The sequence below is a fragment of the Coptis chinensis genome, chromosome 5 (genome assembly GCF_015680905.1).
Source record: "Coptis chinensis isolate HL-2020 chromosome 5, ASM1568090v1, whole genome shotgun sequence".
Taxonomy (NCBI): domain Eukaryota; kingdom Viridiplantae; phylum Streptophyta; class Magnoliopsida; order Ranunculales; family Ranunculaceae; genus Coptis; species Coptis chinensis.
Genome location: NC_141460.1, coordinates 96,413,823 through 96,441,793, shown reverse-complemented (window position 1 = coordinate 96,441,793; position 27,971 = coordinate 96,413,823). Strand labels below are relative to the sequence as shown.

The 27,971-nt window shown below is 38.0% G+C and overlaps 2 protein-coding genes and 1 pseudogene across 3 annotated transcripts; 2 read left to right on the top strand and 1 right to left on the bottom strand.

Moving 5' to 3' along the window:
* Nucleotides 1-5,102: 5,102 nt before the first annotated feature.
* On the top strand, nucleotides 5,103-12,140 carry LOC147500570 (large ribosomal subunit protein eL24y-like; annotated as a pseudogene). The gene is made up of 5 exons (XR_015194705.1): nucleotides 5,103-5,142; nucleotides 11,252-11,334; nucleotides 11,439-11,540; nucleotides 11,645-11,793; nucleotides 11,945-12,140. The product of XR_015194705.1 is annotated as a large ribosomal subunit protein eL24y-like (transcript).
* Nucleotides 12,141-13,959: 1,819 nt separating this feature from the next.
* LOC147500569 (uncharacterized) lies at nucleotides 13,960-14,817 on the top strand. Its single transcript, XM_086563658.1, has 2 exons — nucleotides 13,960-14,116; nucleotides 14,276-14,817. The coding sequence occupies exons 1-2, from the start codon at nucleotides 13,960-13,962 to the stop codon at nucleotides 14,815-14,817; spliced, it is 699 nt and encodes a 232-aa protein (XP_086419784.1).
* Nucleotides 14,818-19,872: 5,055 nt separating this feature from the next.
* LOC147500568 (uncharacterized) lies at nucleotides 19,873-26,407 on the bottom strand. Its single transcript, XM_086562161.1, has 4 exons — nucleotides 25,214-26,407; nucleotides 23,906-24,145; nucleotides 22,817-22,969; nucleotides 19,873-20,165 (listed from the first exon to the last, which is right to left on the bottom strand). Exons 1-4 carry the CDS (start codon nucleotides 26,387-26,389, stop codon nucleotides 20,028-20,030), a joined length of 1,707 nt encoding a protein of 568 aa, XP_086418287.1. The 5' UTR covers nucleotides 26,390-26,407; the 3' UTR covers nucleotides 19,873-20,027.
* Between the last annotated feature and the right edge of the window lie 1,564 nt (nucleotides 26,408-27,971).

Here is a 27,971-nt window from a genome sequence, read left to right as displayed (position 1 = left end):
TCCCAAATCTCCCAAGAAAACATACTTGAGTGTAGACGGCAAAGGCTTCAATTCTAGCTTAGGCGGCTCCTTCTTAAGCTCTTTAGGTGGTCCATCAAGCATAGGTGATTCAAGCTTTTCTTTGAACTTGATGTCATCCATGACAGGTGATGAATCCAAATTTGCATTGATTGACTCAACACTAAGTTCCTCACAATTTGAGTCTGTCAGAGCTTTCAACACTTCGTCAGCAGGATATGAATGATTCTGATAATCCTGTGCTAACGCTTCAATCATACAAACCTCGTTCACGCGACACACCTCCCCGGTTCTTTGCCGCGAACGTATGGAAAATATTGGTTTCAACTTTCATATTACCAAAGGATAATGTCATATTACCGTTTCGACAGTTGATGAGTGCATTTGCAGTGGCTAAGAATGGTCTTCCTAGAATGATTGGTATCTGCCTACCAGATGTAGGTTCTGTGTCTAGTACTATGAAATCAACCGGATAATAAAAGTCTTCGATCTTGACTATGACGTCTTCAATGAGTCCTCTAGGTATCTTCATTGATCTATCTGCCACTTACCGTAAAGTAACATCGATCGGTTTTAGATCCTTCAAGCCCAACTTCTCGTAGATCGAAATATGGTAGAAGATTCACACCGCACCCAAATCTAATAAAGCTTGTTCCTCCAAAGAATCTCCACCGCATGCATATAGCAGTTGGACTTCCGGGGATCTTTTAGTTTCACAACCGATAGATTACGTAGGTACGATGAACATCTTTGAAGATAAAAGCTTCTTTCGAATGTTGGTCTTCTTCTTTACTAGATCTTTCGAACTTGGCATATGAGGGAACTTGCTTGATGGCGGTCGAAATGGGATATTAATCATAGAATTCTGAAATACATCGCAAAATCTCCTTTGTATCGGGTCATCCTCGCTCGGTATTCACTAGTTTCGAACGGGCGGTCTTTGGCGGATTCTTCAATATCGGTTCTCTCTTCTTTTCGGCTTGGCTTTGGTAACAATTAGTGGAGTGACGAGGTGGAGTCACTCGTGATGGCTTCTTCTTTACTTAATTCCACAAGAGTTCCTTCAACTTCTTTTTGCAACAGTTTTCTTGGCCGAGGTTGCCTGAACACTAGATATATCCGGAATGTTAGAACCAGGTGGGATGGTGGGGACATAAGTTACCTTAGGTTCCACGTAATCTTTTCCCTCGGTTCATAGACAATCTTGTTATCAACTTTCTTGCCCGACCTCCAGTGGTGACAAAGATTAACTTGTTCATGAGTAATCTCCGGTTATCTACCGCAGGACACCTCTTCCTTTCGGTTTGGCTCGGTTGGCTTGGTAATGTTCCTTTTGATCTCTCTGTCAAAGGCGGCAGAATTTGCCCTATCGGCCTTGAATGACATTAAAGTTATTCTCCAACTTCGGGTTCTTTGATTTGTCCGTTTTTAGCTCATTGACAATGGTGGTGATAGCTTCTTCCGGATGTGGGATAACCGCTTTGCTTTCCGAAAGCGTAGGGGCAATATATCCGCCATAAGATCTCGGTACTAACTCTCTGTTTGTGTTGGCTTGGTATTCTTTGGTTCTGGGTATGACCGTTGATTTCGGTATGGTTCTTTGGCGGTTTTGGAACCGATCATTGGTTATTCGAACCCCGATTTGACCGATTTTGGAATCCTCGGAGGAAAATTCCTCCGATTTGTATTTTGAGGCTTCCAATAATTACGTCCTTGATTGAACCGGTTATTTCTTCCTAAAGAGTTGATACTACATGCCTCTGCATTAGTATCCAGATAGTACGAACACTCTTCAGTGGTGTGGCCTTCATCAGAACATAGCTCACAAATTACATAACAAGGCTTAGATGGCTGAGGTTTAGCTTGGAAATTGGTTGGTTTTGGAGGATTCATGGAGAACTGATCAAACTTCTTGTTCAGATTTTCAAGTCCTGTTGATAGGCTTGCCATAATTGATAGCATTGCTTGATTTGGGTCTTCTTGAATTTGGTTGCCAAATTTCTTCTAAGACCCCCACTCCACTCTAGCTACGTCCTCGTTGCTAGTACTCCATTGTTGAAGTGTCTTCACTAAATTTTTCGAGAAAGTTGTAAGCTTCCTCTCCATCCATGATGTAAATTTACCTTGATGCATTGGATCATCATCCGCTTGTTCATAGTAGAAAGTCCCGAAAAGAAAAAATGAGCGGTGTGCTCTTATCATAACCATGATGTGGACATGAGACTAGCAGATTATTGAATTTCTCCCAAAAATTGATGATATTCTTCACCACCTTCCCTTTGAAATTGCCGATGGCTTTGCATGGCATGGCATCTGCCTTTTCAGGGGTAGAACTTGTTCATAAACTTTGTTCTCAACTTCTCCCCAGTTGTTGATTGAATTGATCGGTACCGCGGCGCTTAACCATTCGGATGCTTTACATTCGAGTGAGAGTGGAAAAAGAATTAACTTGATACTCTCATCCCCGATATTCTCGTTCTTGAAAGTTCTCGAGGATGATAGAAATTTGTTCATGTGAACATAAAAATTTGAACATTATGCGAACCATTGAACTTTGGAAGCATAGAGATTACCGATGCTCGAAGTTCAAATTGATTAGCTTCGCCTCTCGGAAAAACAATACCGTGGGGTCTCCAATGATTGGCGAATAGAAATCGCCGGCTTCTTCCTCTGTTGTGGTTTGCATGGGTGGGATAGCTTCGGGGATTATTGGTGTCCAAAACACCTCCATCATTGCTTGCGGCCATTGTATCAATCTCGCCTAGTATTCTTGTGAGTGGGTTGTTAAACCTTGTCCACTTTGTTGTGTTCTTCTTGGACGATGATATGGACGACGGGGCATACACTAGAAAATTATACGAAAAATAACAATAAACTATCCTACTATGCAACTATTCTAACTTATACTAGAATGTAAAACTACTTTTCTTCAACTGGGTTGGGCTTTGCAGCTAGTACCTCGCCCGTTGTCTAAAGCTTTCTCTTCTAGGGCTATGGTGAATCACTTGGATTGCTTAAGTACCACTGCCCACGCATCTAAATAGTCCGCTTTGTCAAGATTCAGACAAGAAACACTAGAGTTTGATTTTTCGCTGTGTGGGCTTACAACTTCAATTGTTGAAAAGATCCTAAATGCAATTATACTAGAAAACAATAAAACTAAATATGATGCAACTAAACTAAGAAAGCAATAAAAAGAATGAAGATTCGACTAACCTGGATGGTAGATCTTGTCTTCGAGATGTCCTTCAAGCTTCTTTCTTTCTTAAAAGGATGGATGATGCGGCTAAAATTACCTCAAGATCCAAAATTCTAATCTTGAAAGAAAACCTTAAACATAAACAACTTAAAACGGCAGCGGCGCCATTCACACTACCTCTTTTTGTGTATGTAGATGGTATATGATCGTTGAACAAAAGAGAAGCGTATCAAAACCTAACTATCCCTCAATAAGTAAAGGATGAGTAGGGTATCGTTCCACTTTTAAGTGTATGTTATGTGAAGAACAGGACTGGAAAGGGGGTTTGAGGGATTAAAAACTAATATTGTAGAGATTGTAGATTCTAATGCTAAACTAAGCTAAACTAACTAAACTATTGAGAATTTATAAGAGAGGGAATTCAAGAGATTAGAATCCACCAATACTTTTAATCTATGATCTTCTGCTTCATGGTTGTTCTTACAAGTAGACTACAATTAGGCAATCGAAATGAAGTGCCGATACCACTTTGAACTAAACATCGTTAACAATTAATTCTACTTAAAGGTTGTTCCTATGTTTATGCTATTAATATCTTCTTTCCTTTTTATGTAAGCTCGGGCACCCATTCAATGTATTACCAAGAGCAACATCAAGGAGTACTTCCTAATAGGCACCCACTCGAGCTACCCCTTCTAGGGCAACACAAAGAATACTTCCCTAACTCTAAAGAATTATACTACTAGAAGAAAAGTAAAGAACACTAACATGATATTAATATTGCAAAACATAAACCCTCGTTTCTATACTTCCATCCCCCTCAAGTGGCAAATGGAACTAATAACTACAAACATAAAGAACTAACCCGATTGAAGAACACCATGAACCCGAAGAATCATTAAACTTTAAGATCGGCTTCATCTTCTCCCTTGAAGGAGAAGATTAGCCTTCCATAAAGAAGGAAGAACACGAAAGAACGAGAAGAAGAGAGTTGAAGAACATAAGACTAGAAAGAATAATTTATTAAGACTCTCTCTTCGAGTTCCGAGACAAGAATATAAGTGAATTGGCCAATTACATGAGGCACTTAGGTCCTCTATTTATAGGGTTACAATGAGCTCTAGAAGCATTCCAAACCGTCATTTGTTTCCTAATACAAATAGGTTTCTTTCGTGAGTCCAACTTCATGTCCAAAACCGAAAGGAATTGGCTACAAGTAATTTTATCATGCGTCTCGGGCGCGTTATTCATGCGTCCCTGGACTTAATCAATGCGTCGACGCTTCGATCTATCGTCCGGACTCAATCAATGCGTCGACGCCGATCCATCGTCCCGACGCATAAGCCGATTTTCTCTTCTTACTTATCCTTCTATCCTCTTTTGCGGGCTTTGGTCCAAACAACGAACCCTTTGGCCTTGGGCTTCCAAATAGACTTTAATATAGGTCCAAGTCACATATTTAACAGCTCCAATTCCTTGGCCTTCTCCATGATTGTCCACGGGCCTCCCATGTGATACTTAATGCTCCGAATTGCTTCGTTTTACCCCATTTTCTCTAATATTCTACAAAAACTCTCTTTTTACCTGTAGAGTCTTAAAACACAACTTATAAACACTATTAGTCCACTAAGATGGCTAAACAAGAGGCATAATCGAGGGTTAAATAGTACTTTTTGAGCACTTATCATGGTGTCTAGAAGACCACAAGTTCCTGGTCAGCAGAGAAGTTACCTTTGATGAGACTCCCATGTTATCTTTCAGTAAGCCGGAAGTAGCTGGGCAGAATGGTGAGTCTATAGAAGTTCAAGCTACTGAGCTTGAGTTGTCTGATGCGGTAGATGACTGGTTAGATCATGATGAGGTACCAAATGATGGAACCACACAGCAACAGGAAGAAGAGCAAGAGCATCCGCAACTTGTAATGGCTGACCCTAGGCCACAGAGGCAAGTTAAAGAAGTGCACAAGTATGGGCATGGGAAGCCGGTGAAACACTATGGTCAGGTGGATTTAGTGGCATATGCACTGAATATCGAAGATGATGAGCCAGATAGCTTCAAGGAAGTTGTTAGAGATGCTCATTACGTAGATTGGTTGGTAGCTATGCAAGCGAGATGGAATCTCTTGATAAAAATCACACATGGGACCTAGTTTTATTGCCAAAGGGCAAAAGGACTATCGACAAAGAAATGGGTGTTCGAAAGAAAGAGGTCCTTCCCCGAGTCCGACAAGATCGGGTACAAGGCAAGAGTGGTAGCAAAGGGTTTTTCACAGAAGGAAGGAGTCGACTACAATGAGGTATTTTCCCCGGTGGTCAAACATACGTCCATTCGTGTGTTATTGAGTTTAGTTGCTCACTTCAACTTGGAGTTAGAGCAACTTGATGTGAAAACTGCTTTCTTGCATAGGGACTTGGAAGAAGAGATCTATATGAGACAACCTGAAGGGTTTGTCGTTGCTGAGAAAGAAGATTATGTATGCAAATTGAATCGGTCACTGTATAGGTTAAAGCAATCGCCCAGGCAATGGTACAAGCACTTTGACACATTCATGATGCAACATGAGTACACCTGAAGTAAGTATGACTGCTGTGTCTACTTTAGAAGGCTTCGTGGTAATGACTTCATCTATCTCCGCTTTATGTGGATGACATGCTTATTGCTTCCAAAAGCATGGTGGAGATAGACAAGTTGAAATCTCAACTTAGCTCGAAGTTTGAGATGAAAGACTTAGGTGGAGCCAAGAAGATCTTGGGCATGGAGATTGACAGAGATAGGAAGAAGCGACGGATAGTTGTATCTCAGAAGAAATACCTTCAAAAAAGTAATTTCACGATTTGGTATGGAGAATGCAAAGTCGGTTTCTACACCTTTAGTTGGGCATTTTAGGCTTTCACTAAGTTCTCTCCTAGTTCGGGGAGGAACAAAAGCATATGGCTAATATTCCTTATCTGCAAGTGCCGTGGGTAGTTTGATGTATGCTATGGTGTGCACACGCCCAGACATTTCACAGGCAGTTAGTGTTGTAAGCAGGTATATGGCAAAACCTGGGAAGCAGCATTGGGAGGCAGTGAAATGGGTACTAAGGTACTTAAAGGGTACCTTGGATGTGGGATTAGCTTATGGTGGAGGCACTTGTTATGTCAGTGGGTTTGTGGATTCTGATTATGCAGGTGATCTAGATAGACGACGATCGACTATTGGTTATGTGTTTATGATGCATGGTGCACCGGTTAGTTGGAGGTCTATGCTACAGGCTACAGTTGCTCTATCTACTACTGAGGCAGAGTATATGGCAGTGAAAGAGGCACTATGGCTTCGAGGTCTTCTAGATGATATGGGTATTGAGCAGAACAGTATTGCTTTCTATTGTGATAGTCAGAGTGCTATTCATTTGGCGAAGAACCAAGTTCATCATGCTCGGACCAAGCATATTGATGTCCGTTATCACTTTATACGGGATGTCGTTGAGGATGGTGATGTAGCACTTGAGAAAGTGGACACCCATGACAATCCTGCTGATATGTTGACGAAAGTTGTCACCGGAGTTAAGTTCCAACACTGTTTGGACTTGCTCCAAATCCTACATGTTTGAAAGAGCCCTGTGTGGGCATAGTCCTTCGGGGCAGTTGACTGCGAGTCTTCCTTGCTGGATGTGTTCGGCTTGGTTTTATGTGTTAAAAGCTCACCGAGGTGGAGAATGTAGAGAAAAAAGGCGTTTTTTTCTTTTTCATGGCTAGAGCGCTCAAGCCATGGGTGCGACCTCCATCTTTTAGGCGCTACGCCCTACGATGTGGAACCGACCAGCCCAACCTCCAGTGTTTTAAGAGCACCACAGCTTCGATGAGCGCCGACCAGCCCAACCAATTTCAGCCAGAATTCATCAAGCTTCTAAGCTTTTCCGAAATAGTATAAAAAATAGGTTTTTCTCAGTAGAAACCTAACTTTTCCAAAACCAAGAAAGAGAGAGATTATAAGAGAGCAATTCTTTCTGAGTTGAGTATTCATTCTTTATGAGTGAATTGAGAGACTTGTAATATGTTACTCCGGACATCTAGTAAAGCTTGGAACTCGCAGTGTGGAAGTAGGCAAATTGCCGAACCACGATATATCTCGTCTTGTGGTTTGTTTTACTTTATATACTTGTTATTTGATATTGAGAAGTGTTGGGATATTGCTTGGAGGGTGTTGAAGTCTTGTCTATTGAGAAGGATTGATCCTTGTGTTGGATTGATCCGTTTCTAGTGGGTAACGTTGTTTCCGCAGTCATATATTCACAACATTAACAATATTGGGGTGATTCAATTTACAAAGGGACTGTTTAAACTAGAAACAGTGAGAGGTGCTCTCATGTCTGTCCCAGCGAAAGTTGAGACAAAGCTTCAGCTTCAGGTAATTCCTCCCGAATAGGAATAGAATTTGTCCACCAATTAGCATCAGCAGCCCCTGATCTGAACCAATTTTGGCAAACTTGTCAGCCACAAAATTGCTCTCTCTATAGCTCCAGTTAAGTTTAAAACTTGTGTTTGAAGCTAGTAGCTCCTTGATATCTGTGATTACTGATCGTACATCCCAAGGAATGAGTTGAGAATTCCTCACAATGCAATCGTACATATATTGTGAGTCAGTTTCAAAGATCACATTCGACATCTTTAACTTGTGAGCTAAGTATAAACTGGTTCTCAAATACGGTTGTCTCTTGATCCTCTACAAATTCCAAGTAGGAAAGCACTACATATGTGGACCTTTCTAAAATCAGTATTCCTTAAGACGCATTAAAGGTCCATCCACATTAAATTTTAGAAACGGAGGAGGGGGTGATTGCCAAGATATAGCAATAGTTGATATATATGTGGTGGATGTTGAATGCAACCGAATGAGCCCATTAGTAAACTTCTTTGCTCTTTGAATCAGTTCTCAAGTGAAACGATGTGGCTTGTAAAAGAAATGATTGAATAATTTAAAACTTAGCACTCAACCTCTTCAATGGAACTTTCCCCGTTATTATTCTTATTATTTCTCATTGCCAAATCTCCCCTAATTTGCTCTCCCTCAAACTGAAAGCCACAAAAAAAAAAATACCTGATTGTCTCTCTGCTGCCGATTATTATTAGAGCAGAATAAAAACCCTAAACCCAAGAGCAGAATAGAAGATCTATTTGGATTCATGTTTGAAACCATACTTCCGAAGTGCAAATTACAAATTTAAGGTTAGTAAAGAATGTAAGTTACTTAAACCAGTATCATAAAAAATTGATGTGTTATAAAAATCAACTGTGTCCAGTTATAGGGAGGGAGACACGGAGTCATTTAAAGGAGTCAGAATTGAGTTATGGATGCAACAGGATATGACGTGGTCATTGGCAATAGTTCAACATTTTATTAGTTTTCATCCAGCATTGTGATCTTCGCTTTTATCATCAAGAGTGAAATGACATGAGTTCTGTCATTTTTATATTTGTATTGCTGAGTAAATAAGGTTTGTGTTACTTGTGGCCCTACGGGAACTCAATATAAAAACGTGTTTGTCAGTTAAAGAAAAAAAAATAACGCTGAAGGTTTGTGTGCATGTTAATAAGTATTTGTGGATTGTAGCTTAAAGTTGTCTTTCCTGTAATAACTGTTGTTTATGTATTGTGCAGTATGTGCAGCCTGCTCACCAGTGCATGTTGGGGGCATCTAAGGTCTAGAGCTTTTGAGCATTTTAAGAAAGGACTAGAAAATTCATTTAACAAAGGAGAACCATTTGCTGCATCAGTTCATGTGTCTACCCAGTCTTGCATGTTTGAATTTGATAAAGGAGCTGCAAGTGGGCTTAACTCAAATCTATAGTTATCCAATTTGTTAACTTATAATGGTGTCATTCTTGGGCTATAGACAGTTGACAAACTTCTTTACAACCATGAGTTGTGATGTCCAATTGAAAAAGTTTCTTTTGAAGTATTAAATTATGTTTGTTGTGTTGCCGATATACATGCTTAATACCCAGCTCATGTGTGTTTTGATTTCCAGATGCTGCCATACAACAAACCAACTGGAATCCTACAAAAGTCAGAGAAAAACTTCGACGTGATATAGAAGCACATGCAACATCTGTCCGTAGTGAGAAATTAATTGTTAGAGTTGAAAGCCAAATATTATTGTACCTAAGATTTCATTTTTGTAATCACTCCAATTAAAGCATGTTGAACCCGTAGAAATATCGTCCTTGATACACCTGCTACTTTGAACTGAAAATTCATCAATGATGCTTTTATGATTTGTAGAAACAACTCAGTGAAGCACTCAGCTCATTGAACCCGTGGAATCCCTATTAGATGTTTATGGTCGAGACACTTGGGCATCAATTAGAAGATTACTTCGATGTGAAACTGAGTCTGCTCTTGCAAAGTTCTCAACTTCCCTCTCTGGTTTTGAGTTGGACCAAGCGACTTATAATGGAATGGTTCTGGATCTACAGCAATTCGCGAGAAGTCTTGTGGAGAAAAAAGCAAAAGAAGAAGCTGGGAAGGTGCTGATCCGAATGTAGGATAGGTACCTCTGTTCATCCTATAAACTTTGTATCTACTTCATTTTTCCTTTATTTTGTTTTTAACCATCTTTTTTTACGTTTTGGTTTTCAACAGTGTTCAGTCATGACAATGATTCAATGCCAAGGGTTTGGACTGGGAAGGAAGACATTAGGAAAATAACAAAAGATGCACGTGCTGCGGTATTACTATTCTGAATACTATTTTATACATTTAGGCACAGGATTTTGAGTTTCATAATCATCTGCATGTGGTTTTGTTGTAACGGTCACCAAATTAGTATTAATGTGTTGCAGTCCTTGAAGATTTTGTTTGTAATGGTTGCATTACGCTTGGAAGACAAATCAGATAAGATTGAGAATGTACTATTTTCTTCTCTAATGGATGGAACTGTTTTTGTTCCTGGGTCTCAACAGAGCAGTGTAGGAATCTCTGCAGATCCGCTTGCCTCAAACATATGGGAAGAGGTATTATATTCTTTCCTTCTATGTTTTTGTCTTTAGGTAATAGTTCCTGAGTAGTGTGTTAAAGAAAAGTTTTCTTAGGTCTCCCCAATAAGGATGTTCTGATTACACCAATTCAATGCAAGTTTTTGTGGAGGCAGTTCAAAACTGAAACTAAATATACAGTGACTCAAGCTATTTCCTCACAAGTATGTTACTTCTTTCGTACAATAGTTTTGTTGTTTGGTTGTATTGAAGCCATATCATATCATCAGAGGTGTAATAACATTAAGGAGAGGGGACATCGCACGTGCTGTTAATATTTCTCGAGTTCTACTATTATTTGTTTCTGACGGGTTACTCGCTTCAGTCTATTTTGCCTATAGCACGTGCTACAACTATTGCTTAATTTACTATTATGTTGTGGGATTTGCCGTGTTCTGAAACAGCTATATTATGTTGTGGGATTTGCCAATAACAGCTACGTACGAGTCTTCGGCATATGTTCTTACAAATTTTATTTGATTGCTTACGTTTTCTTCCTTTAGTTTTGAGTCTGTTAAATCCGCGATTTTCAAAAAGAATTAGAGAAGCATGAGGATTAGAGATATCAAAGCTCATTGCAATCCCCAAATTACAGACATGATGATCAACGGCGGCGATGAAGGTTAGTAGAGGTTGCTGAAAATGGTTATTGGTATTTGGGTATTTCATGGGGTTTTTCAAGAAATTTTAAAGCCGTTTTGGGTATTAACTCAAAAAAGTTGCAATTGTTGGAGGGTCTAATCGGTTCATTTCTAGGCTTCATGAGTCTATTGTTATGTTACAACTTATATGGTGTTCAACTTCCTACTAAATTGATTATAAGTTTTAACTCTTCAAGTTATGGAGTCAGAGGCATAGTTGAGTAATATCCAAACTAACTCGAAACACCCTAATGTTCATGTATCAACTGGATAAGGCATGAACTTTGGTACTTCAATTTTTATTTTATTTTTTATTTTTTTTTTGCATGGTCTTATTTCTTTGGTTAGCTCCTGAATCTTGATAATGACTTTGAATTCTTTTCAGGACTGAACTCTGCCGTTTCAGTGGTGCTAAGATATATCTTGGCAGGGGTATCAGATTTATGTGCGCTGATTCTCAGGTAAGTTATGGTAGTAATAGTTTCGTTCATGTATGGTTGTAGTTTACGTGGCAATCTCATTTTCCAAACTTTTCAAGTAAATTGTTCTTCTTTCATGCCCTCAGGTTTTCCTCTATTTAATTTCAAAATGTAAGAGGTACTTCCACAACCGCCTCAAGCCTTCAAAGCTTACCTGGACGGCCACGTATAGGAAGCAACATAAGAAGGTGAGTTTATATTTTTCTTCTTGCCCTGTCATTGGTGTTATTGGCCATGCATATGTCTTCATGGTTGATTTTAAATTTTTTGTCTTATTTCGCACGCATGGCAGGACATTGCTGCAGAGGCTGTAAAGACAAGGCGTCACGCCACAAAGAAGCCATACTCAAGGTTTATTGTTGGTGCTACCTTGGAGGTTATCCAGAAGAAAAGAACTGAGAAGACTAAAGCTCCTGATGCAACTCGTGAAGCCGCTCTCCGGTAAGCTGTTTTTCTCCTTTCTTTGATGATGGCTAGGAGGAATTTGTCTTTTGCTGTTATGAGCATGTGCACAATGCTGTATTCAACTTCCAAGCCTTTTTTTTTTTTTTTTTTTGCATTGTATTAACCATTATTTTATTTTGGGGGACAATGAAATCAAAGAGAGGATAAAGAAGACAAAGGATTAAAAAGAAAGCAAAGAAAGCTGAGGTGATGGCCAAGTCACAGAAGACTCAGAGTAAAGTGCCCAAGGGTGGTGCTGCATCAAAGGGTCCCAAACTTGGAGGTGGTGATGGAAAGTGCTGAGCTGCAAGTTCTATCTGAATTGGCAAGGAGCTATTTATCATCGCTTGGTAAAATCTTTATTCACCTTCTCTACTATAGATATATATTGCAATATTATATTACATATATTACAATATTACATATATATGGTTTGTTCAATTTGCCTTTGAATGGAAATTATAGGGTGTGTTTGTTATGATGGAAACACTATGGAAAGGAAAGGAAAATAAGAGTGGTCCACCTTTTCCATAGTTTTTAAGGCGTTTGTTTACCCATGGAAATGAAATGGGCTTTTTCATATGGAAACAAAATCATGGAAATGGAAAAGGTTTTGTGTCCTTAGCTAACCCCTGAAAATTTTGTGGAAAGGAAAGGAAAGGAAATAGATAGATAGGGACTTACTACTAATACACCCATGACCCAACAATACAATTATTCCTTTCCATAACTTTTGCAAACAAATATGATTATTCCTTTCCCCAGTTTACCAAACACATACCATTTAAAATTATTTCATTTCCATTCCATTCCATAGTGGACCACCCATTTTATTTCCTTTCCTTTCCATGAGTTAAAATTTAACAAACACACCAATATATGTATTTATTCATCATGGAAGACCAAACCAAAGTGGGAATTCCAAGAGCAGGGGCATGGCGAGCATTATTGCGTTAGAATCGCTATGGTATATTATTTTTATCTTTAGGAAGACCCTGTTAGAATGAACCTTGGATTTATTTTCGAGGACAAACTACTACTCCTTAAATTCAATGGAAAATGAAATTGTGAGTTGTGGGATGAGATAATCTGTCGTTAAAAGGTTTCCCATTAATGTTGTTGATTACTTTTGGAACTTTTAGCAGGTGTTTCAATTGGAAAGTTAAGCTTCTGTGTTGCATAGAAAAAATCATAACGATCAAGGTTGTTATGATGTTTTTCAGTATATATGACAATACGGAGGATTAAGGTTACAACATCACTACTTTAGCATGATTATAATAGTTACAAAATGGTCTTCATTTCAAATATGTGCTCTCAAATTTTTTCCTAGCAGAACCTTTTGATTGTTGGGTTAGCTCTTAATTCATGCTAATTGAATATGGTGTGTTCTTGATTTAGCTCGTGGTTTCATCAATTCCATTTTTGGTTCTGACAGTAGCTTAGTTATTATGACATGTTGACAGGTATGTAGAGGAACTACTTTCTCCCATCATCTTCCTATAGCAGTCACTTTTGTGTTTTTGGGTTGCTCAGCTCATGTCCAAATGGAGAGAGGTCAACTGAGGTAGATTTTTTTTTCTCCCATTTACATTGAGATGATCCTTAGGTTACTTAGAGCATCTCTAGGTGGTAGTATAACATGTATTTTTCTTCATATTTGAAGAAAAAATTTGGAATTTCTCGGAATTTCATCTCTAGGTGGCCTCATTCATGGTCGCATAATCTGTCTGTTCGCATTCTTGTTCACAAATTTGGCAATTTGGATGTGGATGCGGAGCGACAATAGTAATGTCGTGCACCAGTACCAATGTCGCCATACTTTTTTTACTTTGACTACAACTACAGCACGCCACTACCACTGTCGCGCGCCACTACTACTGGCGCATGCTCCAACGGGAAGAAAACGGGCAAAAAATGACCGGATTTCTACCAACTATATTTACACTCATTGCCTTCTTCATTTTACATACACTCTCAACTCAAACATTTTTATCAAACAACTTAACCATTTCACATCAATCCTTAACAAACAACACACACACTCATTGCCAAAAAATGGATCATGAAGTGTATGAGATGTTTCCCCTTCAATCTTCATCTTCATCTTCATCGTCGTCTTCTTCTTCATCTTCTCCAGCGGAAGCTCGGTAGATAGTCTTGATGAAGAATATTGCAGATACAGAGGATACTGGCAACCAGGCGTTGAGGCATTTATGTGATGCAATTATCAAATTGTACGGTTCAGTCTACTTGCGAAGGCCAAATATTGCAGATACAGAACGCTTGCTTGCACATTCTGCCATACGTGGATGGCCGGGTATGTTGGGAAGCATTGATTGTATGCATTGGGAATGACATAATTGTCCAATTGGATGGCAAGGTGCTTACAGTGGTCGTTCTGGAAAATGATCTGTTATTCTCGAAGTTGTTGCAACCGAAGACCTGTGGATATGGCATTCTTTCTTTGGGATGCCAGGGTCACACAATGACATCAACGTGTTAGACAACTCGCCGGTATTTGAGCACGTGATCAATGGTACTTCTCCACCAGTTTATTTTGATGTAAATCGACATAGCTATAATATAGGTTATTATTTAGCTGATGGTATCTATCTTGACTATGCGGCATTTATACAAACAATTTCAAACCCTAATGCTCTAAAGACGAAGTGGTTCACAACGATGCAAGAAGCTGCAAGGAAAGATATTGAAAGAGCTTTTGGGGTTTTGCAATCTAAATTTGGGATTTTGGCAAAAGCTTGCAAATTATGGCATGTGGAGACAATGGGTACTGTTATGAGAGCATGTATCATGTTGCATAATATGATAATCGGAGCTAAGAATAAAAATTATGAAATGAGGAGGTACATTCCTGATCTAGAAGAGCAACCACAGATCCCACTTACTTGGGAACACTACATTGAGGGGACTCTACGAGTTCAATCAAAGACTATGCATGATAGACTTAAAAGCGAACTTGTCGAGCATCTATGGAGCATTAGGGGTGACCGACATTGATTGTTGTAATTTAATTTCGTACATGCATATTTATTTTTAATCATCAATAAACAATGTCAATCAATTTCTATATATATATATATAAAATTAAAGTTTATTCATATTAAAAAAAAGTTACATAGTCATAGAAAATAAAATGATTAATATTAATCACTCACATTACAACACTCTAACTACTCTTAACCTTTTCCATTACAACACCTAACCACTCACATTTTCCACACACTAAACACTTCAATAGATCAAGACCTTTTCCTTCAAGGTTCACAAACTTTTTCAGCTCTCTAACACCATCACAACCATTTAGGCATGATATCTGTGCATATGGGCAATATCTATACCAATGATCATCCTCGCCACAACACGTGCATATTAACAAACTGTCTTCATATATATATATTCCATACCAGGACATATACCATTTGGACATTTCAAAAATCTGACTTCTTCACCATCTTCGTTGAAACTTCTATGTATGAGCATATAACCTTGACAATGTGGTGCTTTAGGACACCTTTTGTTCAGATACTTGCATGATAACGCAAGGTGTTTTCTTGAGGTGCAAATTTGGCACCTCTCTTGATCAAGTGTATCAAAATAACAGGATTGTTGAGTTGATTCGGCAACGTCGGTATGTTGGCTAATTTTTTGCAATGATGAAGAAGAAGTCATAGTTGTGGAGATAGTTTTGGAGTGTTGGGGTGAGAATGAAGCAATTTCGTAAAAGTTTGGACTTTGTATTTGATAGCACACGCCATTAGTACTGGCGTGCGCCAGTATCAATGTCGCGCGCCAAAACTAATGTCGCGCAGGGTGGGCTCGTCAAGTGAATTAGCAGGCGAAATTTGCGACCACCTAGAGTTGGTCGAAATTTGCGACCAACTTCTTCAAATATGAAGAGTATGCTACCACCACCTAGAGATGCTCTTAGGTGAATGTTTACTATATGTATGAGCTTCAAATAGGGCTTCAAAATTTTTTTATTCAAAAGTTTCTTTATCAAAACTGTATGTATTCTTACGTAGATTTAATGCCACGTTCACTGTAATTTTGAATTTATATAAGGGGGTGGTAACCGATTTTTTTAATGGTATGGTCCAAAGCATGCATGCATTCTTCTATTTCCTTTAAATTCATCACATGTTACTGGCGACACCATTGATAGATAGGATAGGAGAAAACATTGCACACCTGAAAAGAAGCATGACCATTAGTTTAATATTGTACCTAATTAACAGATGGGTAGCGAAACATAAATAACATGGTCATTTGTAGAGATTAACCAGAACTCACAATTGTAAGATGGACGAAATGTTATTGCATATATAGGATATCTATGATATATTCACCTTAAACGCGGTAACAACCCCTTTGAGGAGCAAGCATAGTTTTTAGCATAATATGACTATGGATAGTCAAGGTATATGACTTTTTATTTTCACCAAGTAGGACCTATTTCTTTGAACTTCTGGACACCATATTTGTTGGAGGAGATGAATTTTGCTTCTTTAGTTATTTTATCACTCAGGCTTCATTTCGTTGAATCACAAGTTCCCCTTCATATGGACGAGTTCATATATTTTTGGCTAAAAACTGAAGGCTTCCAATGGAGTTTGTATCTCCTATTTAATCAGAGCGACCATGTAACAACTGGACGCTTCCAATTGAAACTGTTGGACACTTAACTTTGAATCAATCATTAATGCAAAAAAAAAAAAAAAAAAACGGTATTTCAATTGTTTAGAACTTTCAATTATCTAACTAAACAATATGAAGGGGAACTAGGAAAAAAAAATCATCTGCACACAATTTAGACCAATCACTAATGAGCCATGAGGAGGAATAAACCTTCCTGCAGCCTCTAGGTGAATGATTTTTGACAAATAACAAAAAACAGAAAGTCTATATACAATTTTTATTAAAAATTGTGTCATGTTAATTTGTAGAGATATCCAAGTGGTAGGGGAGGAAAAAGAACACATTATACTTTTTCACACCAAGACATCGACAATTTCCATTAGCACTTCGTCAAGTTCGTGCTGCTGGTGAAGGTGGATATTGGAAGATAACGGGAAGTAGTGCAAAAATTTACGGCAAAGATGGGAATGTCGGGTACAAGAAGCCCTTCAACTTTTATAGAGGGAGGCCTGGTCGTGATGAAATGACAGATTGGATTATGCATGAATATATATACAGCGTGGATCAGGAATGGTGGTAAGAAAATTTACATTCAGTACAACAATTTTTCATAATCTTTTAATGTTTTGAGACTGATTCATTAGTCGATACCTGCTTTCATATTCCAAAGTGTTTTGATTGGAGCATTTTCAACCATACTACTGTTTAATGAGCATATGCATATGCTAAACTGCCTCGCATCACTTTCTTAGTTGCTTCTGACATAGGTATTACTTATTTATTGACATGTTTGTAGAAGCAGATTTTTTAACTGAATCAAAGAAGGATAATTTTATTTCAAACTAGAATTGTGACTATTTGTTAGGAACGCAGGGTGGACCTCATCCATTTCTTCATTAGTTGTAGCTAATCTTACTCTTTATTTTGTTTCTATACAGGCCGATAACATGGTGTTGTGCAAGATTGCTAAAGATGACGCTGAAAGTCGGAGAAATTATAAATCCGTGAGAGATCTCCTCAAAAGATTAAAAATGTAAAATTCTGTAAGAGATTGATGGAATGGACATCTTAAATTTTCTTTACCTAGTAGTATGGTATATCATGTTTCTATTTTTAAAACTGCTTTTGTATGCAAAAATTTGGTAGAATTGATGTTGTGATCAAGGACAAAAACAGCATGCATTAGTGCAGCCACACATCAGCAGAATCTGACTTACAGGCAGCAGAAGATATTGCACATCAGCAGAATTGATATTTGTATGATGTAGTAATTGATGCCACCACTTCTGCAAAGATATATCATCAGAATTCATAACGAATTGCATGTTTTACTTTTTGACATTGTTTTAACCAGAATCCGAAGATGAATTGCATGATTTACCTTTTAGCAAGGAGTTAGCAAAAAGGGAGTCACTCACTCTGTCAGACTACCAATAACACTCCTTGACTACTAATAGCAGTCAGGCATTTGCAGCAACTCGTGTTCATCCTAAAAATCAATTTAATTATGGTTATAAGTTGTAACAATCCTTTACAACTGATCGTCTTTCAAATTTCCAAATAAGATGTTGAGGGTCAAAGGATTATATTATAAACACAATCCAACTATGTCCTTCACATCGGCCAAAATTTGAATTGCACTACAATCGAATCACCGCTTTAAAATTAGCGTCGCGTCTATCCCGACGCTAGCTCTCCATGCATCTATCCCCGTCGCAGTCTTGGACAAGGTACCAAAGACCATCTTGCTTGGAACCCAATAAGTTAGTGTCTTGGCTTTACAAATTCAAATGATGTCTTTGGCCGATTACAAGCATTTTTATTTATCTATTTCTGGTTTCAATCTCAAGAAAGGCAATGGGTGACTCTCCCACAGTTCATTCGGTCACATCAGCACTAATGCTTCAAGCACAACGGGGGTTTGATACGACAAGCATTCTACCTCCAAACTACTGATATCTCCACCCCGGACATAATGATGTTCTGGGCTGTCCTCTAATATATATATATATATAGAGAGAGAGAGAGAGAGAGAGAGAGAGAGAGAGAGAGAGAGAGAGAGAGAGAGAGAGAGAGAGAGAGAGAGAGAGAGAGAGAGAGAGAGAGACGTTAGGGTTTCTACTTATTTTCACAATAACCATTTTTTATGTGTTTTATGATAATTTGGTACCTTTATAAGAAGCATACCGAAATTTTGATTTGGCTACTTCTTATGTCCAAAGTAATTTCTTATTATAAGAGGTTCCTTTTCTTCATTGCATTAATTAATAAATTAGTGAAATAGTCTAATAAAAATTATATCAGTAAAATCATTTCAATGTATTGCTCTGGTTACCTGCACATCTACAGCATTACCAAAAAAAAAACCACCCTCGCTACAGTAATCATTTGTATTCGTTTGGAACCCTTGCAACCACCCTTGGAACCCTTGCATACTTCGCAAAATTATAATCATGTGTAACGCACATGTACTTTTGCTAGGTCTCAGCCAATTAGGATTACTAAATGACCTCCTCCCCCAAAAAAAAAAAAAAAAAATTCGGATAGGACATCATTAGGTAACCCAAGACCAGCTGGTGCAGGAGTGATATACAGGAATGAGGGGCGGGTTATGCGAGCACCTACTTGCAGGTTGCCAAAGAGTACAAGTTACTTGGTTGAATGTTGGGTCATCCTTCAGGGTATTTAGAGCGCAGTGGAGCAAGGATCTCTTAAAATATAGATTGAATCTGAATCCACTCCAGCTATACAAACTTTGGGCGTTGAGGTGCAAAAGGACACGAGCTATGAAAATTTCGCAGAAGGCACTATGGTTAAATATGGAGCAGCTTAACTCTCCTCTTGATAACTATGTTCACATTCTCTTCAATAAGTTTTGTGTATCGTTCATGTGCAGAGCACGTGCATTTTGCTAGTAATAAATAAAACTTTCGTAGTTATCTAAATCATATTAGGGAGTGGGTTCTTCTTGATATACTGAATTTGACTTTAAAAAAAAACACAGCTATGGAATAGTGGACTCCTTGCAGTATCGATTTGGGGAAGGTGAGCAGTTCGCGTTTCATTTTTGGATTGAAGTCATCTTCCCCACCTCATTATTTCTCATTGCCCATCATAAATAATTACATAAATTAGTGGATTTTGAGCTTCAACAAGCATCAGTACCAAATTTACAGGGGAAAAAAAAAACGAAATGTGTGGTCTGAATGAAAGAGAGAAGAACACAAGTAAAATATCCACCGTATCATTCAACTAGTAAATTTACTGACAACGCAGAGCAGGTGATGCTATACTGGTATTATGTGGGGTATTATGGACAATTAAGTCATTTGGGGGCGAGCTTATAGAGGGCCAACAGTGACAACCCTAAGTTAATTGCTGAAAAGAATTTTTAACTCAGTGGTGCACCAAAAGAAATATAGGAAAAGTTCTGCATTGTAACCATGGTGTCATAAGCTAAACATCCTGAATTCCTGATCATAAAATATTATATGCCCAACAGTCCCACTTTCTCAAGTCAAACTAAAGTACAAACATCAACTAATCTAGCCAGATGACTAATAAGAGAGAGACTAGTCAGTCGCCTTGGACCACTGCCTCCCCGCAATCCGGTTGTTGAGCACACTAGGGCGAGTTTTCTTTGGGAAATCGAGAAACATTGCTTGCATTGCTCTAAGACTTGACTGAAAACAAACGTTCTGCTGCCAACGCTAAAAGAATGAAACAAAAATCACAATCAATTACCCAAGGAAGGGGTGGGATAATAATAATAGTCATAATAATAATAATAAATATAATAGCAATAAGGAAGATGAAAGAAAATAACACCACCCATTCTCTTCATGTTTTGCGCTTGTGAATCCATTAATTTCACAATTATTTCTAATGATATGAAGCAAAAATACACTTGTACAAAACTAAATTACCATCAGGACTCAGCAGAATCTAATGGTCGGGACTATTAACTTGACATTCTTAAAGTTTGTGTCAATTTTTCCTCGAGTCTTTCTACATGAACAAACTCTAAAGAACAAACTGACGTGGCAAGCAGAGAGACCTTGATTGCAGTACTTCTTAGAGCAATACACACGCACCCTTGTTTGATGAGTGCCACATCAGTTTGTTCAAGAGAGTTTATTCAAAAGAGTTTGTTCATATAGAATTTTTGTTTTTCCTCAGTGACCACTCTTACTAGTGTTTAATCTCTTTTCTTTTTATTACGGATAGAAAGTTCTCTTAAAAAACTGGTTCGTCGAGACGAGAAGAAGATCAAATGATTGAAGATGTACCTAACTGGAAAGAGAGACTTCCTCACTATTTTCTGGGAGGTTGGAAGGGTCGAAAGCAACAGTATGGAAATGGCCTGTGATTTAGGAAGTGTTACGTCAGTTGATTGCCAACTCAGTGATAGTTTTAACCATTGGTTTTCGTGAAGGGTCCAGTTCTAGGGACTCAACATTTTTTGACTCAGTTTTAACTCAAGTTTATGACCCTTAGATTGGTTCCATCTAAGGGTCTAGATTTTAACAAGAAAACCACTAAAACTGATGACGTCATGAAACTATTTCTAATCTATTTTTTCCTCCAAATTTCTCTCTCCTATCGTGTTCTTTTCTCCTTCGATTGCAGCCTTTTTACAAGGAAAAACATAAAAAAATAATAATAATAATACATTGTAAAAGGAATCAGTGAGTTATTCTTCTTCAATACGTTTTTTTCCATCTTGTTCATCATAAAATAAGATGCATAACTCATTATCAAAAAAAAAAAAAAAAAAAAACGTGAAGAAGATGCATAACTAAAATAGATCAATCTTCATCCTCTTCTCTTGTATGTTTTAAGCTTTACAATTTTTACAATTTTTTTCCAGAACACTAACAAATAAAACCTTGGTTTAATAAAGATCAACCTAGTTAATTCTTAATGCAAAATTTTAACATTTTTCATTTTTAACGTTTAAATCTCATATTTATGGTTTCATATTGGGTAAAGAGGAATGTGAATTGCAAAGATATGAATCTGGGCATTGTACTTTGAAACATCAAGAAGGAGAGAGAGAGAACTGGGAGGAAAATTAGAGTAGAGGATTCATTCATGACGTCATCAATTTAAGATGTTTTCTTGTTAAAATCTAGACCCTTAAATGGAACCAATCTAAAGGTCATAAACTTGAGTCAAAATTGAGTAAAAAAAAGTTGAGTTTGTAGAACCGGACCCTTTGGTGAATTAGAAGGCTGCCCGAGTTTGAGTGTTTCTACAGCAACACACACTTTGAACCGAAATTGTGAACACAATGACGTGGCAAGCAGAGAGACCTTGATTTACAATACTTCTTTGAGAAATACACACGTACCCCCTGCCTGATGAGTGCCACGTCATTGTGTTCACAAGTTTCGGTTCATTTTGTGTATTGCTAAAGAATTTTTGGCCGAGTTTAGTACAAGCATTGAATAGAACCTTCTTAACATAGATCTTTTATGATCGGTACATAGATCTTCTGTACATAGATCTGACCCCATGTAGATCTTTTCTGATCGTTATATTGATCTTCTTTCTGTACATAGATCCCAGCCCATATATGTATGCATGGAAATGGGATTGATATACCAAGGGATTTAAACAGAGGCAAGATCTCAGCCCCACTGATATGTTAAGCCACACATAAAAGTATAGATGTCTTGGGGGCCCTCCACTTATCACCATTTGGTTTTAAGTTGGATGCCTATCTTATATAATCCTATAAAAACATTCAATTCATTTTGAAAATTGAACAAACATGGGCTGCTCACTGTTGGATGAACTAAAAACTCTGGAACAAATTTAGACTAGGTTAGGAATGTCGACACAAGCTGATTTTTTCTAACAATGACATGCATAGCAGAAAGATCATCTGCACCGAAAATCAGCACCTAACCCACTTCTAGAAACCCTTTGTGATAACGTTAGTACAAAACCCTTTGTATATAAGTTCCATCCCCAACAAACATATGGACAGGATAGCTACCCATTCCCTTTCACTCTGTCCCATGTCATTATCTTCTCTTCGTTTTATAGAGGCCTTCATCTCCCTCTCACCCATCACCATTCTCACTACTACTGCTCTCTCAAGGACTCCGATCCAAACATTCTTCCCTCCAATGCAATGCAGAATCGTAGATATAGTACTGCTTGGGTGATGAAAATAGGAGAATATTGTACCTTGCTATGTTGCCAGTTTTGTGATGTGGGGGGTTGTGGGGCTAGGGTTCTACAGTGGATATGTGAGTTTGATCTGCTAACCAGACTTAATTTTGATGTGTATTATATGCTCTTTTTGTGTAGGCATGTCAACAGAAATGTGAGTTGCAGTTGGTATATGTACCTCGACATCGAGAAAGAGTCCCATCGCAGAGCAAGCATTGTCATCAATTTTAACATTATAGTCCCGAGCTTTCTCCAACAAGCGCTGCAAGAACTCTGAACGACGCGCTAGTTCTTTGGTCCTATCCCAGGTAGTAAATGACTGGTCCACATCCTAATAAACAGCCCAATAGTTAGACGCATCCAACGATAGGTGACAACAAAAGGAAATTAACAATTCTTAACAGTTTATCTACTGTGGCAATTAAAAGTAACAACAAATAACTAAGAAGCAATAGTAAACTAGAATCTCATGAATTCCATGTTATCGTAAAGGCTTGCAGGTAAAGATTCAAGCGAAGTTGGAGAGAAACGAACTGTTTACAGCCTTGGGCTAAAAGATGCAAGAAGGAAAGCAGGTGGTAAGTATTATATGTGGAAGATGACCGAGTTAATTAAATTCATGGAAAGTAAAAGGTGGGACCATTGGACCAATGGGACCAATGGGAAGAAATAGTTGACACCAAGGATAACGAAGGAAAAGTTGCGAAGTCTATGATGAGTTTGCAGAGTTTACTAGTTCGCATCAACCAAATATATAATAAATATGTTATATAATATCTATCTATTTCTGGAATCGCAAGGATTTGAATTTAAAGGATTAGACATCTATAGAGCCTCGAAGTGATGACGTTTTTTGGTTGGAAAGAAGTCATTGTTATCTCAATGTTATTTAACATATAAGGCCAAGTTGAATAGTTTTGACCCTGACGTCAATCATGACATGAAGGCTGATGCTCTGGCAAAGAAAGGGGATGTGCATTCTTTTCTAATGTTAACACTAATATAACATAATCTGTTAGTTGTTTTGGTTTTACTTAAAGTAATGCCTCTTCCCAAAATTCCTTTCACTCTCATCAATGTATTTCAACATTCTATTGAATGAAAGACCATGACTACTAAAAAAGTCAGTAAGGTAATTTACTCCATTGACAACAGATCTACCTTAAAGGCGTTCACAAAACAAATCAAAGCACATAACGACAAGTTCTAAGAGAGGAGGCACTCAAATCTTCCATGCAAATTGCATATGTAACTCTAACATGGTTACCTCAATGAAGGCACGAGGATACGGACAATTCTGTGTCTTTGACAATTTCAGAAGGTATTCTGCAGCAGTGCGGCCATCCCGTCTGCCAGTAGCCTGAATGACTTCCGCTATATTAGGTATGCTAGTCATTGGAACTCCAGCTGTCATGCCTATATCAAGGATGACTAAGCGGGGCCAGTCCTTATCTATCTGAAAGAAGATATTTCTAGGACTCAAGTCAGCACCAATAAACTTGTTCACCTGCAAAATATCTATATTATTAAATAAAAACATCTAGATGCTATCAATATTAAAGAGATTGTGTATCAGTGTATATGAAGCTTACATCCCTTACATGGTCAGGCTAGATTGACATGCTTCATAGAATTACAAATTGACATCCCTATACACAATATGTATTAATATAATTAGTTCTGGAGAGTATCTCTCCACCATGGACATCATCTTCCGAAACAACACAGATCTCTGTGGTGGGGAGAGCATCTCCAAAAATAATAATAACCATACTAATACTAATAATAATAATAATAACTCGCGGTGTATGTCCATTTTTGTACATGAATATGTGTGCAAATATGGACATGTGGATTTATTATAGGTAATAAAAATCAAAGGTGTTGATAACATCATCCCTTTCCACATCTATCATGTCAAATGACCTAACTTGCAAATTACACATATGAGGTTGTGAATATGGAATAGGAGCTAAAAAAAAAGATGCCCAAACCCCCCCCCCCCCCAAAGAGCTTCAGCCATTATAAAGAGACCAAGCACTAAGATCTATTGCTACCGCCTCTACAAAAGCAAAAAAGCCAGACCAAGACAACGGACCGTGTAGTCACAAAAGAGCATATTGCTAATTTACATCATAAAACAGGCCACTGAATACTGCTTGGGGGGTTGCATCTACTTTTTCTACTTAATAACTATTATTGGAATCCTGTTCCGCCACCCAAAACAAACACGTTAGGTCCACATACATGAAAACCTTCAAATGAGAAAATTTTAAAATAGTAAATATGAACTATGACCCTCCACCCACTTGTGCAATGATTTTGTCACGAAAGAATCAACAGAAGCCCCATACAGGTATGATCAATACCCATATCCAGTATATAAAAGTTTTGAAGGTTTGAAATTGGGAACTCCTAGAAGCACTAACACGGTTTAGTGAAACCACACTGCGTGTTCTTTGTTAGGTGACGAAGACAATAAAATCATGCAGGCCGGTGGCTGTCACAGAAGAAAACAAGATGCAGATATACAATTATTTAATTTATTTCATAGAAGGGTTTAAGCATATTGTACCACAAGCGTCGTGTGAAGTGCAAGTGTCCCATCGTGAACAATGACCATTCTGTCTCTCAAATTTGGCATCCGATCACTATCACCCTTAATATAGTGTGCAAGACTTTCCCCTTCCTCAAAAGCCTCTACCAAGACATCAGGATGCACAAGAGGATATAGAGGCCGTACAAAATCTATATCCGTAGATTTTTCAAACATATGATAGAAACAACTCAAAAGCGCAGCTTTCTGGGAAAGATCGACTTCAGACCCCATGTAAACTGCAAACTGCTGTAAAGTTTCATCAAATCTTGGTGACTTAAATGAAGTAGGGAATAATGAACTCAAAACTTTGGCATAAAACCGAACAATCGACAAATCCTTCATAACTGATTCGTCGACACCAGGATGCCTAACTTTTACAGCAACCACACGGGTCTTTTCTGCTTTGTCTGGATTATCACATCTCAAAGTAGCTCGATGTACTTGGGTAACATGTCCAGATCCTACAGGTGCCTCTTCAAAATCTTCAAAAATTTCCAGAAGTTGGCGCCCAAATGCCTTCTCAACAGTTTTTTTAGTGTAGTCGAAACTATGCTCTGGCGCTTTGATAGTTTGAAGCTTTGAGAGCTGAACGCATAGATCAGTAGGGAAGAGATCTCGTCTTGTAGCAGCCCACTGTCCCCATTTTATGAATGCAGGACCTGCTTTCTCCAGAGCAACATAGACAAAATAAAGCCATTTTTTCCTAAACAGAGGACCAAAAGAATATGCAAAAGGCATCATTGCTATCGCTGGCGTAAACAGAATGGAGAGGTAGAAAGCTCTAGCAAGCAGTTTAATAACATCTAAGAATGAAGACAGCCAGTTGGAATCCTTCCCGATTGATGGCGCAAGCTTGTAGTCCTCTGGAAGATGAAAACCCAGGACCCTTCCTTTCCATTTCCAGACTAGACCTCCTCCAACCAAAGTTGTACAGTAAAGCATCTTTGCAGGCGTCGACCTCAAGAAGGGCCAGCAATAAGCATCAATAAGAGAGCGCTTGGAAACAAACTGAAAAGGATGATTCGTGGTCACCAAAGAAGTATTATTATTGCACCGCAGGAGATGAGAGGAGAAATTGCATGCAGCGTTTATATTTCCATGTTTTGCTGCCTTATTATGCATCATCATCAGCAAGGGCCTTAACAAAGACATTCTGCAAATGGAGGGAAAAAACTGATATAGGGTAAACTTTTAAACCAAAAAAATCATGATAATAACAATGACTGAAAAGATGAATGGTTTTAGTGCAACTAATTACATACAACTGATTCATTCATTCATCAATGTAAGAAATAATCCAAATAAAAATCAAAGTTATTATTAATCAGAATTTATACAGTATCGACATAAATTGTTATTATTAGGAATCTCTATAAATTGTCTTAGTCTTCTAAAGATTGTTCCGACATTCAGAAGAATTTTTTGATTGTTCCGACATCAAAAAATTGACTATTAATTCGAGATTTTAATCGGGTGTTTTGCAGGCCTTGATCCAATGGTCTAACTATAACTTAATTAAAACAGACTTTCTCACTTTTCAAATAACAACCAAACAACCGAAAACAGATTTTTGTTAAATGAATTCTTTGAATTTAAATTCAGGGTTTTTTATTTCCACTTGAAACAAAATTCTGCGAACCAAACACAGCCATTGTTTTTAATAAATGAAACCCACGGCTTAGGGTTTGTGTAGCAGTCTTTACTTAGGAGAATAAATTAAAGAACTCACTTGAAAAGCTTGGTGAGAAAGAAAATGACCAGAGAGTGTGTGTGAGCGTGAAACCAGGTCGGTGAGAAAACCTTTTTAATAAGTTGAGTAAGCAAAAATAAAAGAACAAGAACTCACCTGAAAAGTTTGATGAAAAAGAAAATGGCCAGAGACAGTGTTGTGTGTATGAAACAAGGTCGGTGAGAAAACCTTTTAGACACAGTGATAGGAAAAAAGAGCGGGAGTATTTGTCGTTTTTCTATTTACGGAAAGTTTGTTTCGTTTCTCGTGGTGAGCACGTGTTAACACGTAAACAGCAACGCCCCATTCGGTTAAAAAAGACACCTGGCTATCTGGATTAGCAAATTTACATACAAAGATTGTCCACGTCATACAACTAATTACTAAAATTTTGAGCGAAAAACCGGAAGTTTCGAAAACTTTTGACGAAAAATTAGAAGAGCAAAAGATAAGTTTACATAGACCTTAACCCAAAAAACCAAATTCGTCAAATGAGAAAAAAAAAAACAAGATCAGTGATCGGTGCTTTCATCTTAGGAAACCCTCATACATAAATGGCTTTTACCTTTCCTGTTATTTATATCATTCTTCTCTGCAGTCTACGGATTGCGCACTCTCTAAGCTAACTGTGGAATGAGACTGATCTTCATGACCCCCTCCGTTCCTGCAAGCAAGCCCCCATAGCGCGTGCTTACTCACCTCCCTCTTCGCCTAGGCAATAGATTGGTCCAAAGACCCTCCTGACTACCCTTTATAGGTATAACTACTCGATTTATTGATTGGTTTAAATGGATTTATCTGTTTTCTGTAAATCTAAGTGTTGGGTTTGTTTGTTTGTTTGTTTGTTTTTTTGTTTTTTTGTTTTTTTTTTTAATATTGATTACTTTTACCAACAATTCAAATTTGGGTACAACAGATAGATTGGTGGCAATAGTAGTTTAGTGAAATCTATTTTGTTGTTTAAATAGATTGGTGGAAATTTTGTTGGAGCGAAGAGTCGAAGAT

What these genes read in the sequence shown, in the direction of transcription:
- LOC147500569 (XM_086563658.1), top strand. Translation starts at nt 13,960, where the DNA reads ATGAAGAATATTGCAGATACAGAGGATACTGGCAACCAGGCGTTGAGG. An exon ending in TGCCATACGTGGATGGCCGG is followed by an intron (nt 14,117 to 14,275) that starts GTATGTTGGGAA and finishes TTGGGATGCCAG; the next exon opens with GGTCACACAATGACATCAAC.
- LOC147500568 (XM_086562161.1), bottom strand. Translation starts at nt 26,389, where the DNA reads ATGTCTTTGTTAAGGCCCTTGCTGATGATGATGCATAATAAGGCAGCA. An exon ending in CACTTCACACGACGCTTGTG is followed by an intron (nt 24,146 to 25,213) that starts GTACAATATGCT and finishes GATATTTTGCAG; the next exon opens with GTGAACAAGTTTATTGGTGC. An exon ending in GACTCTTTCTCGATGTCGAG is followed by an intron (nt 20,166 to 22,816) that starts GTACATATACCA and finishes TCATTCTTTTAG; the next exon opens with CGTTGGCAGCAGAACGTTTG.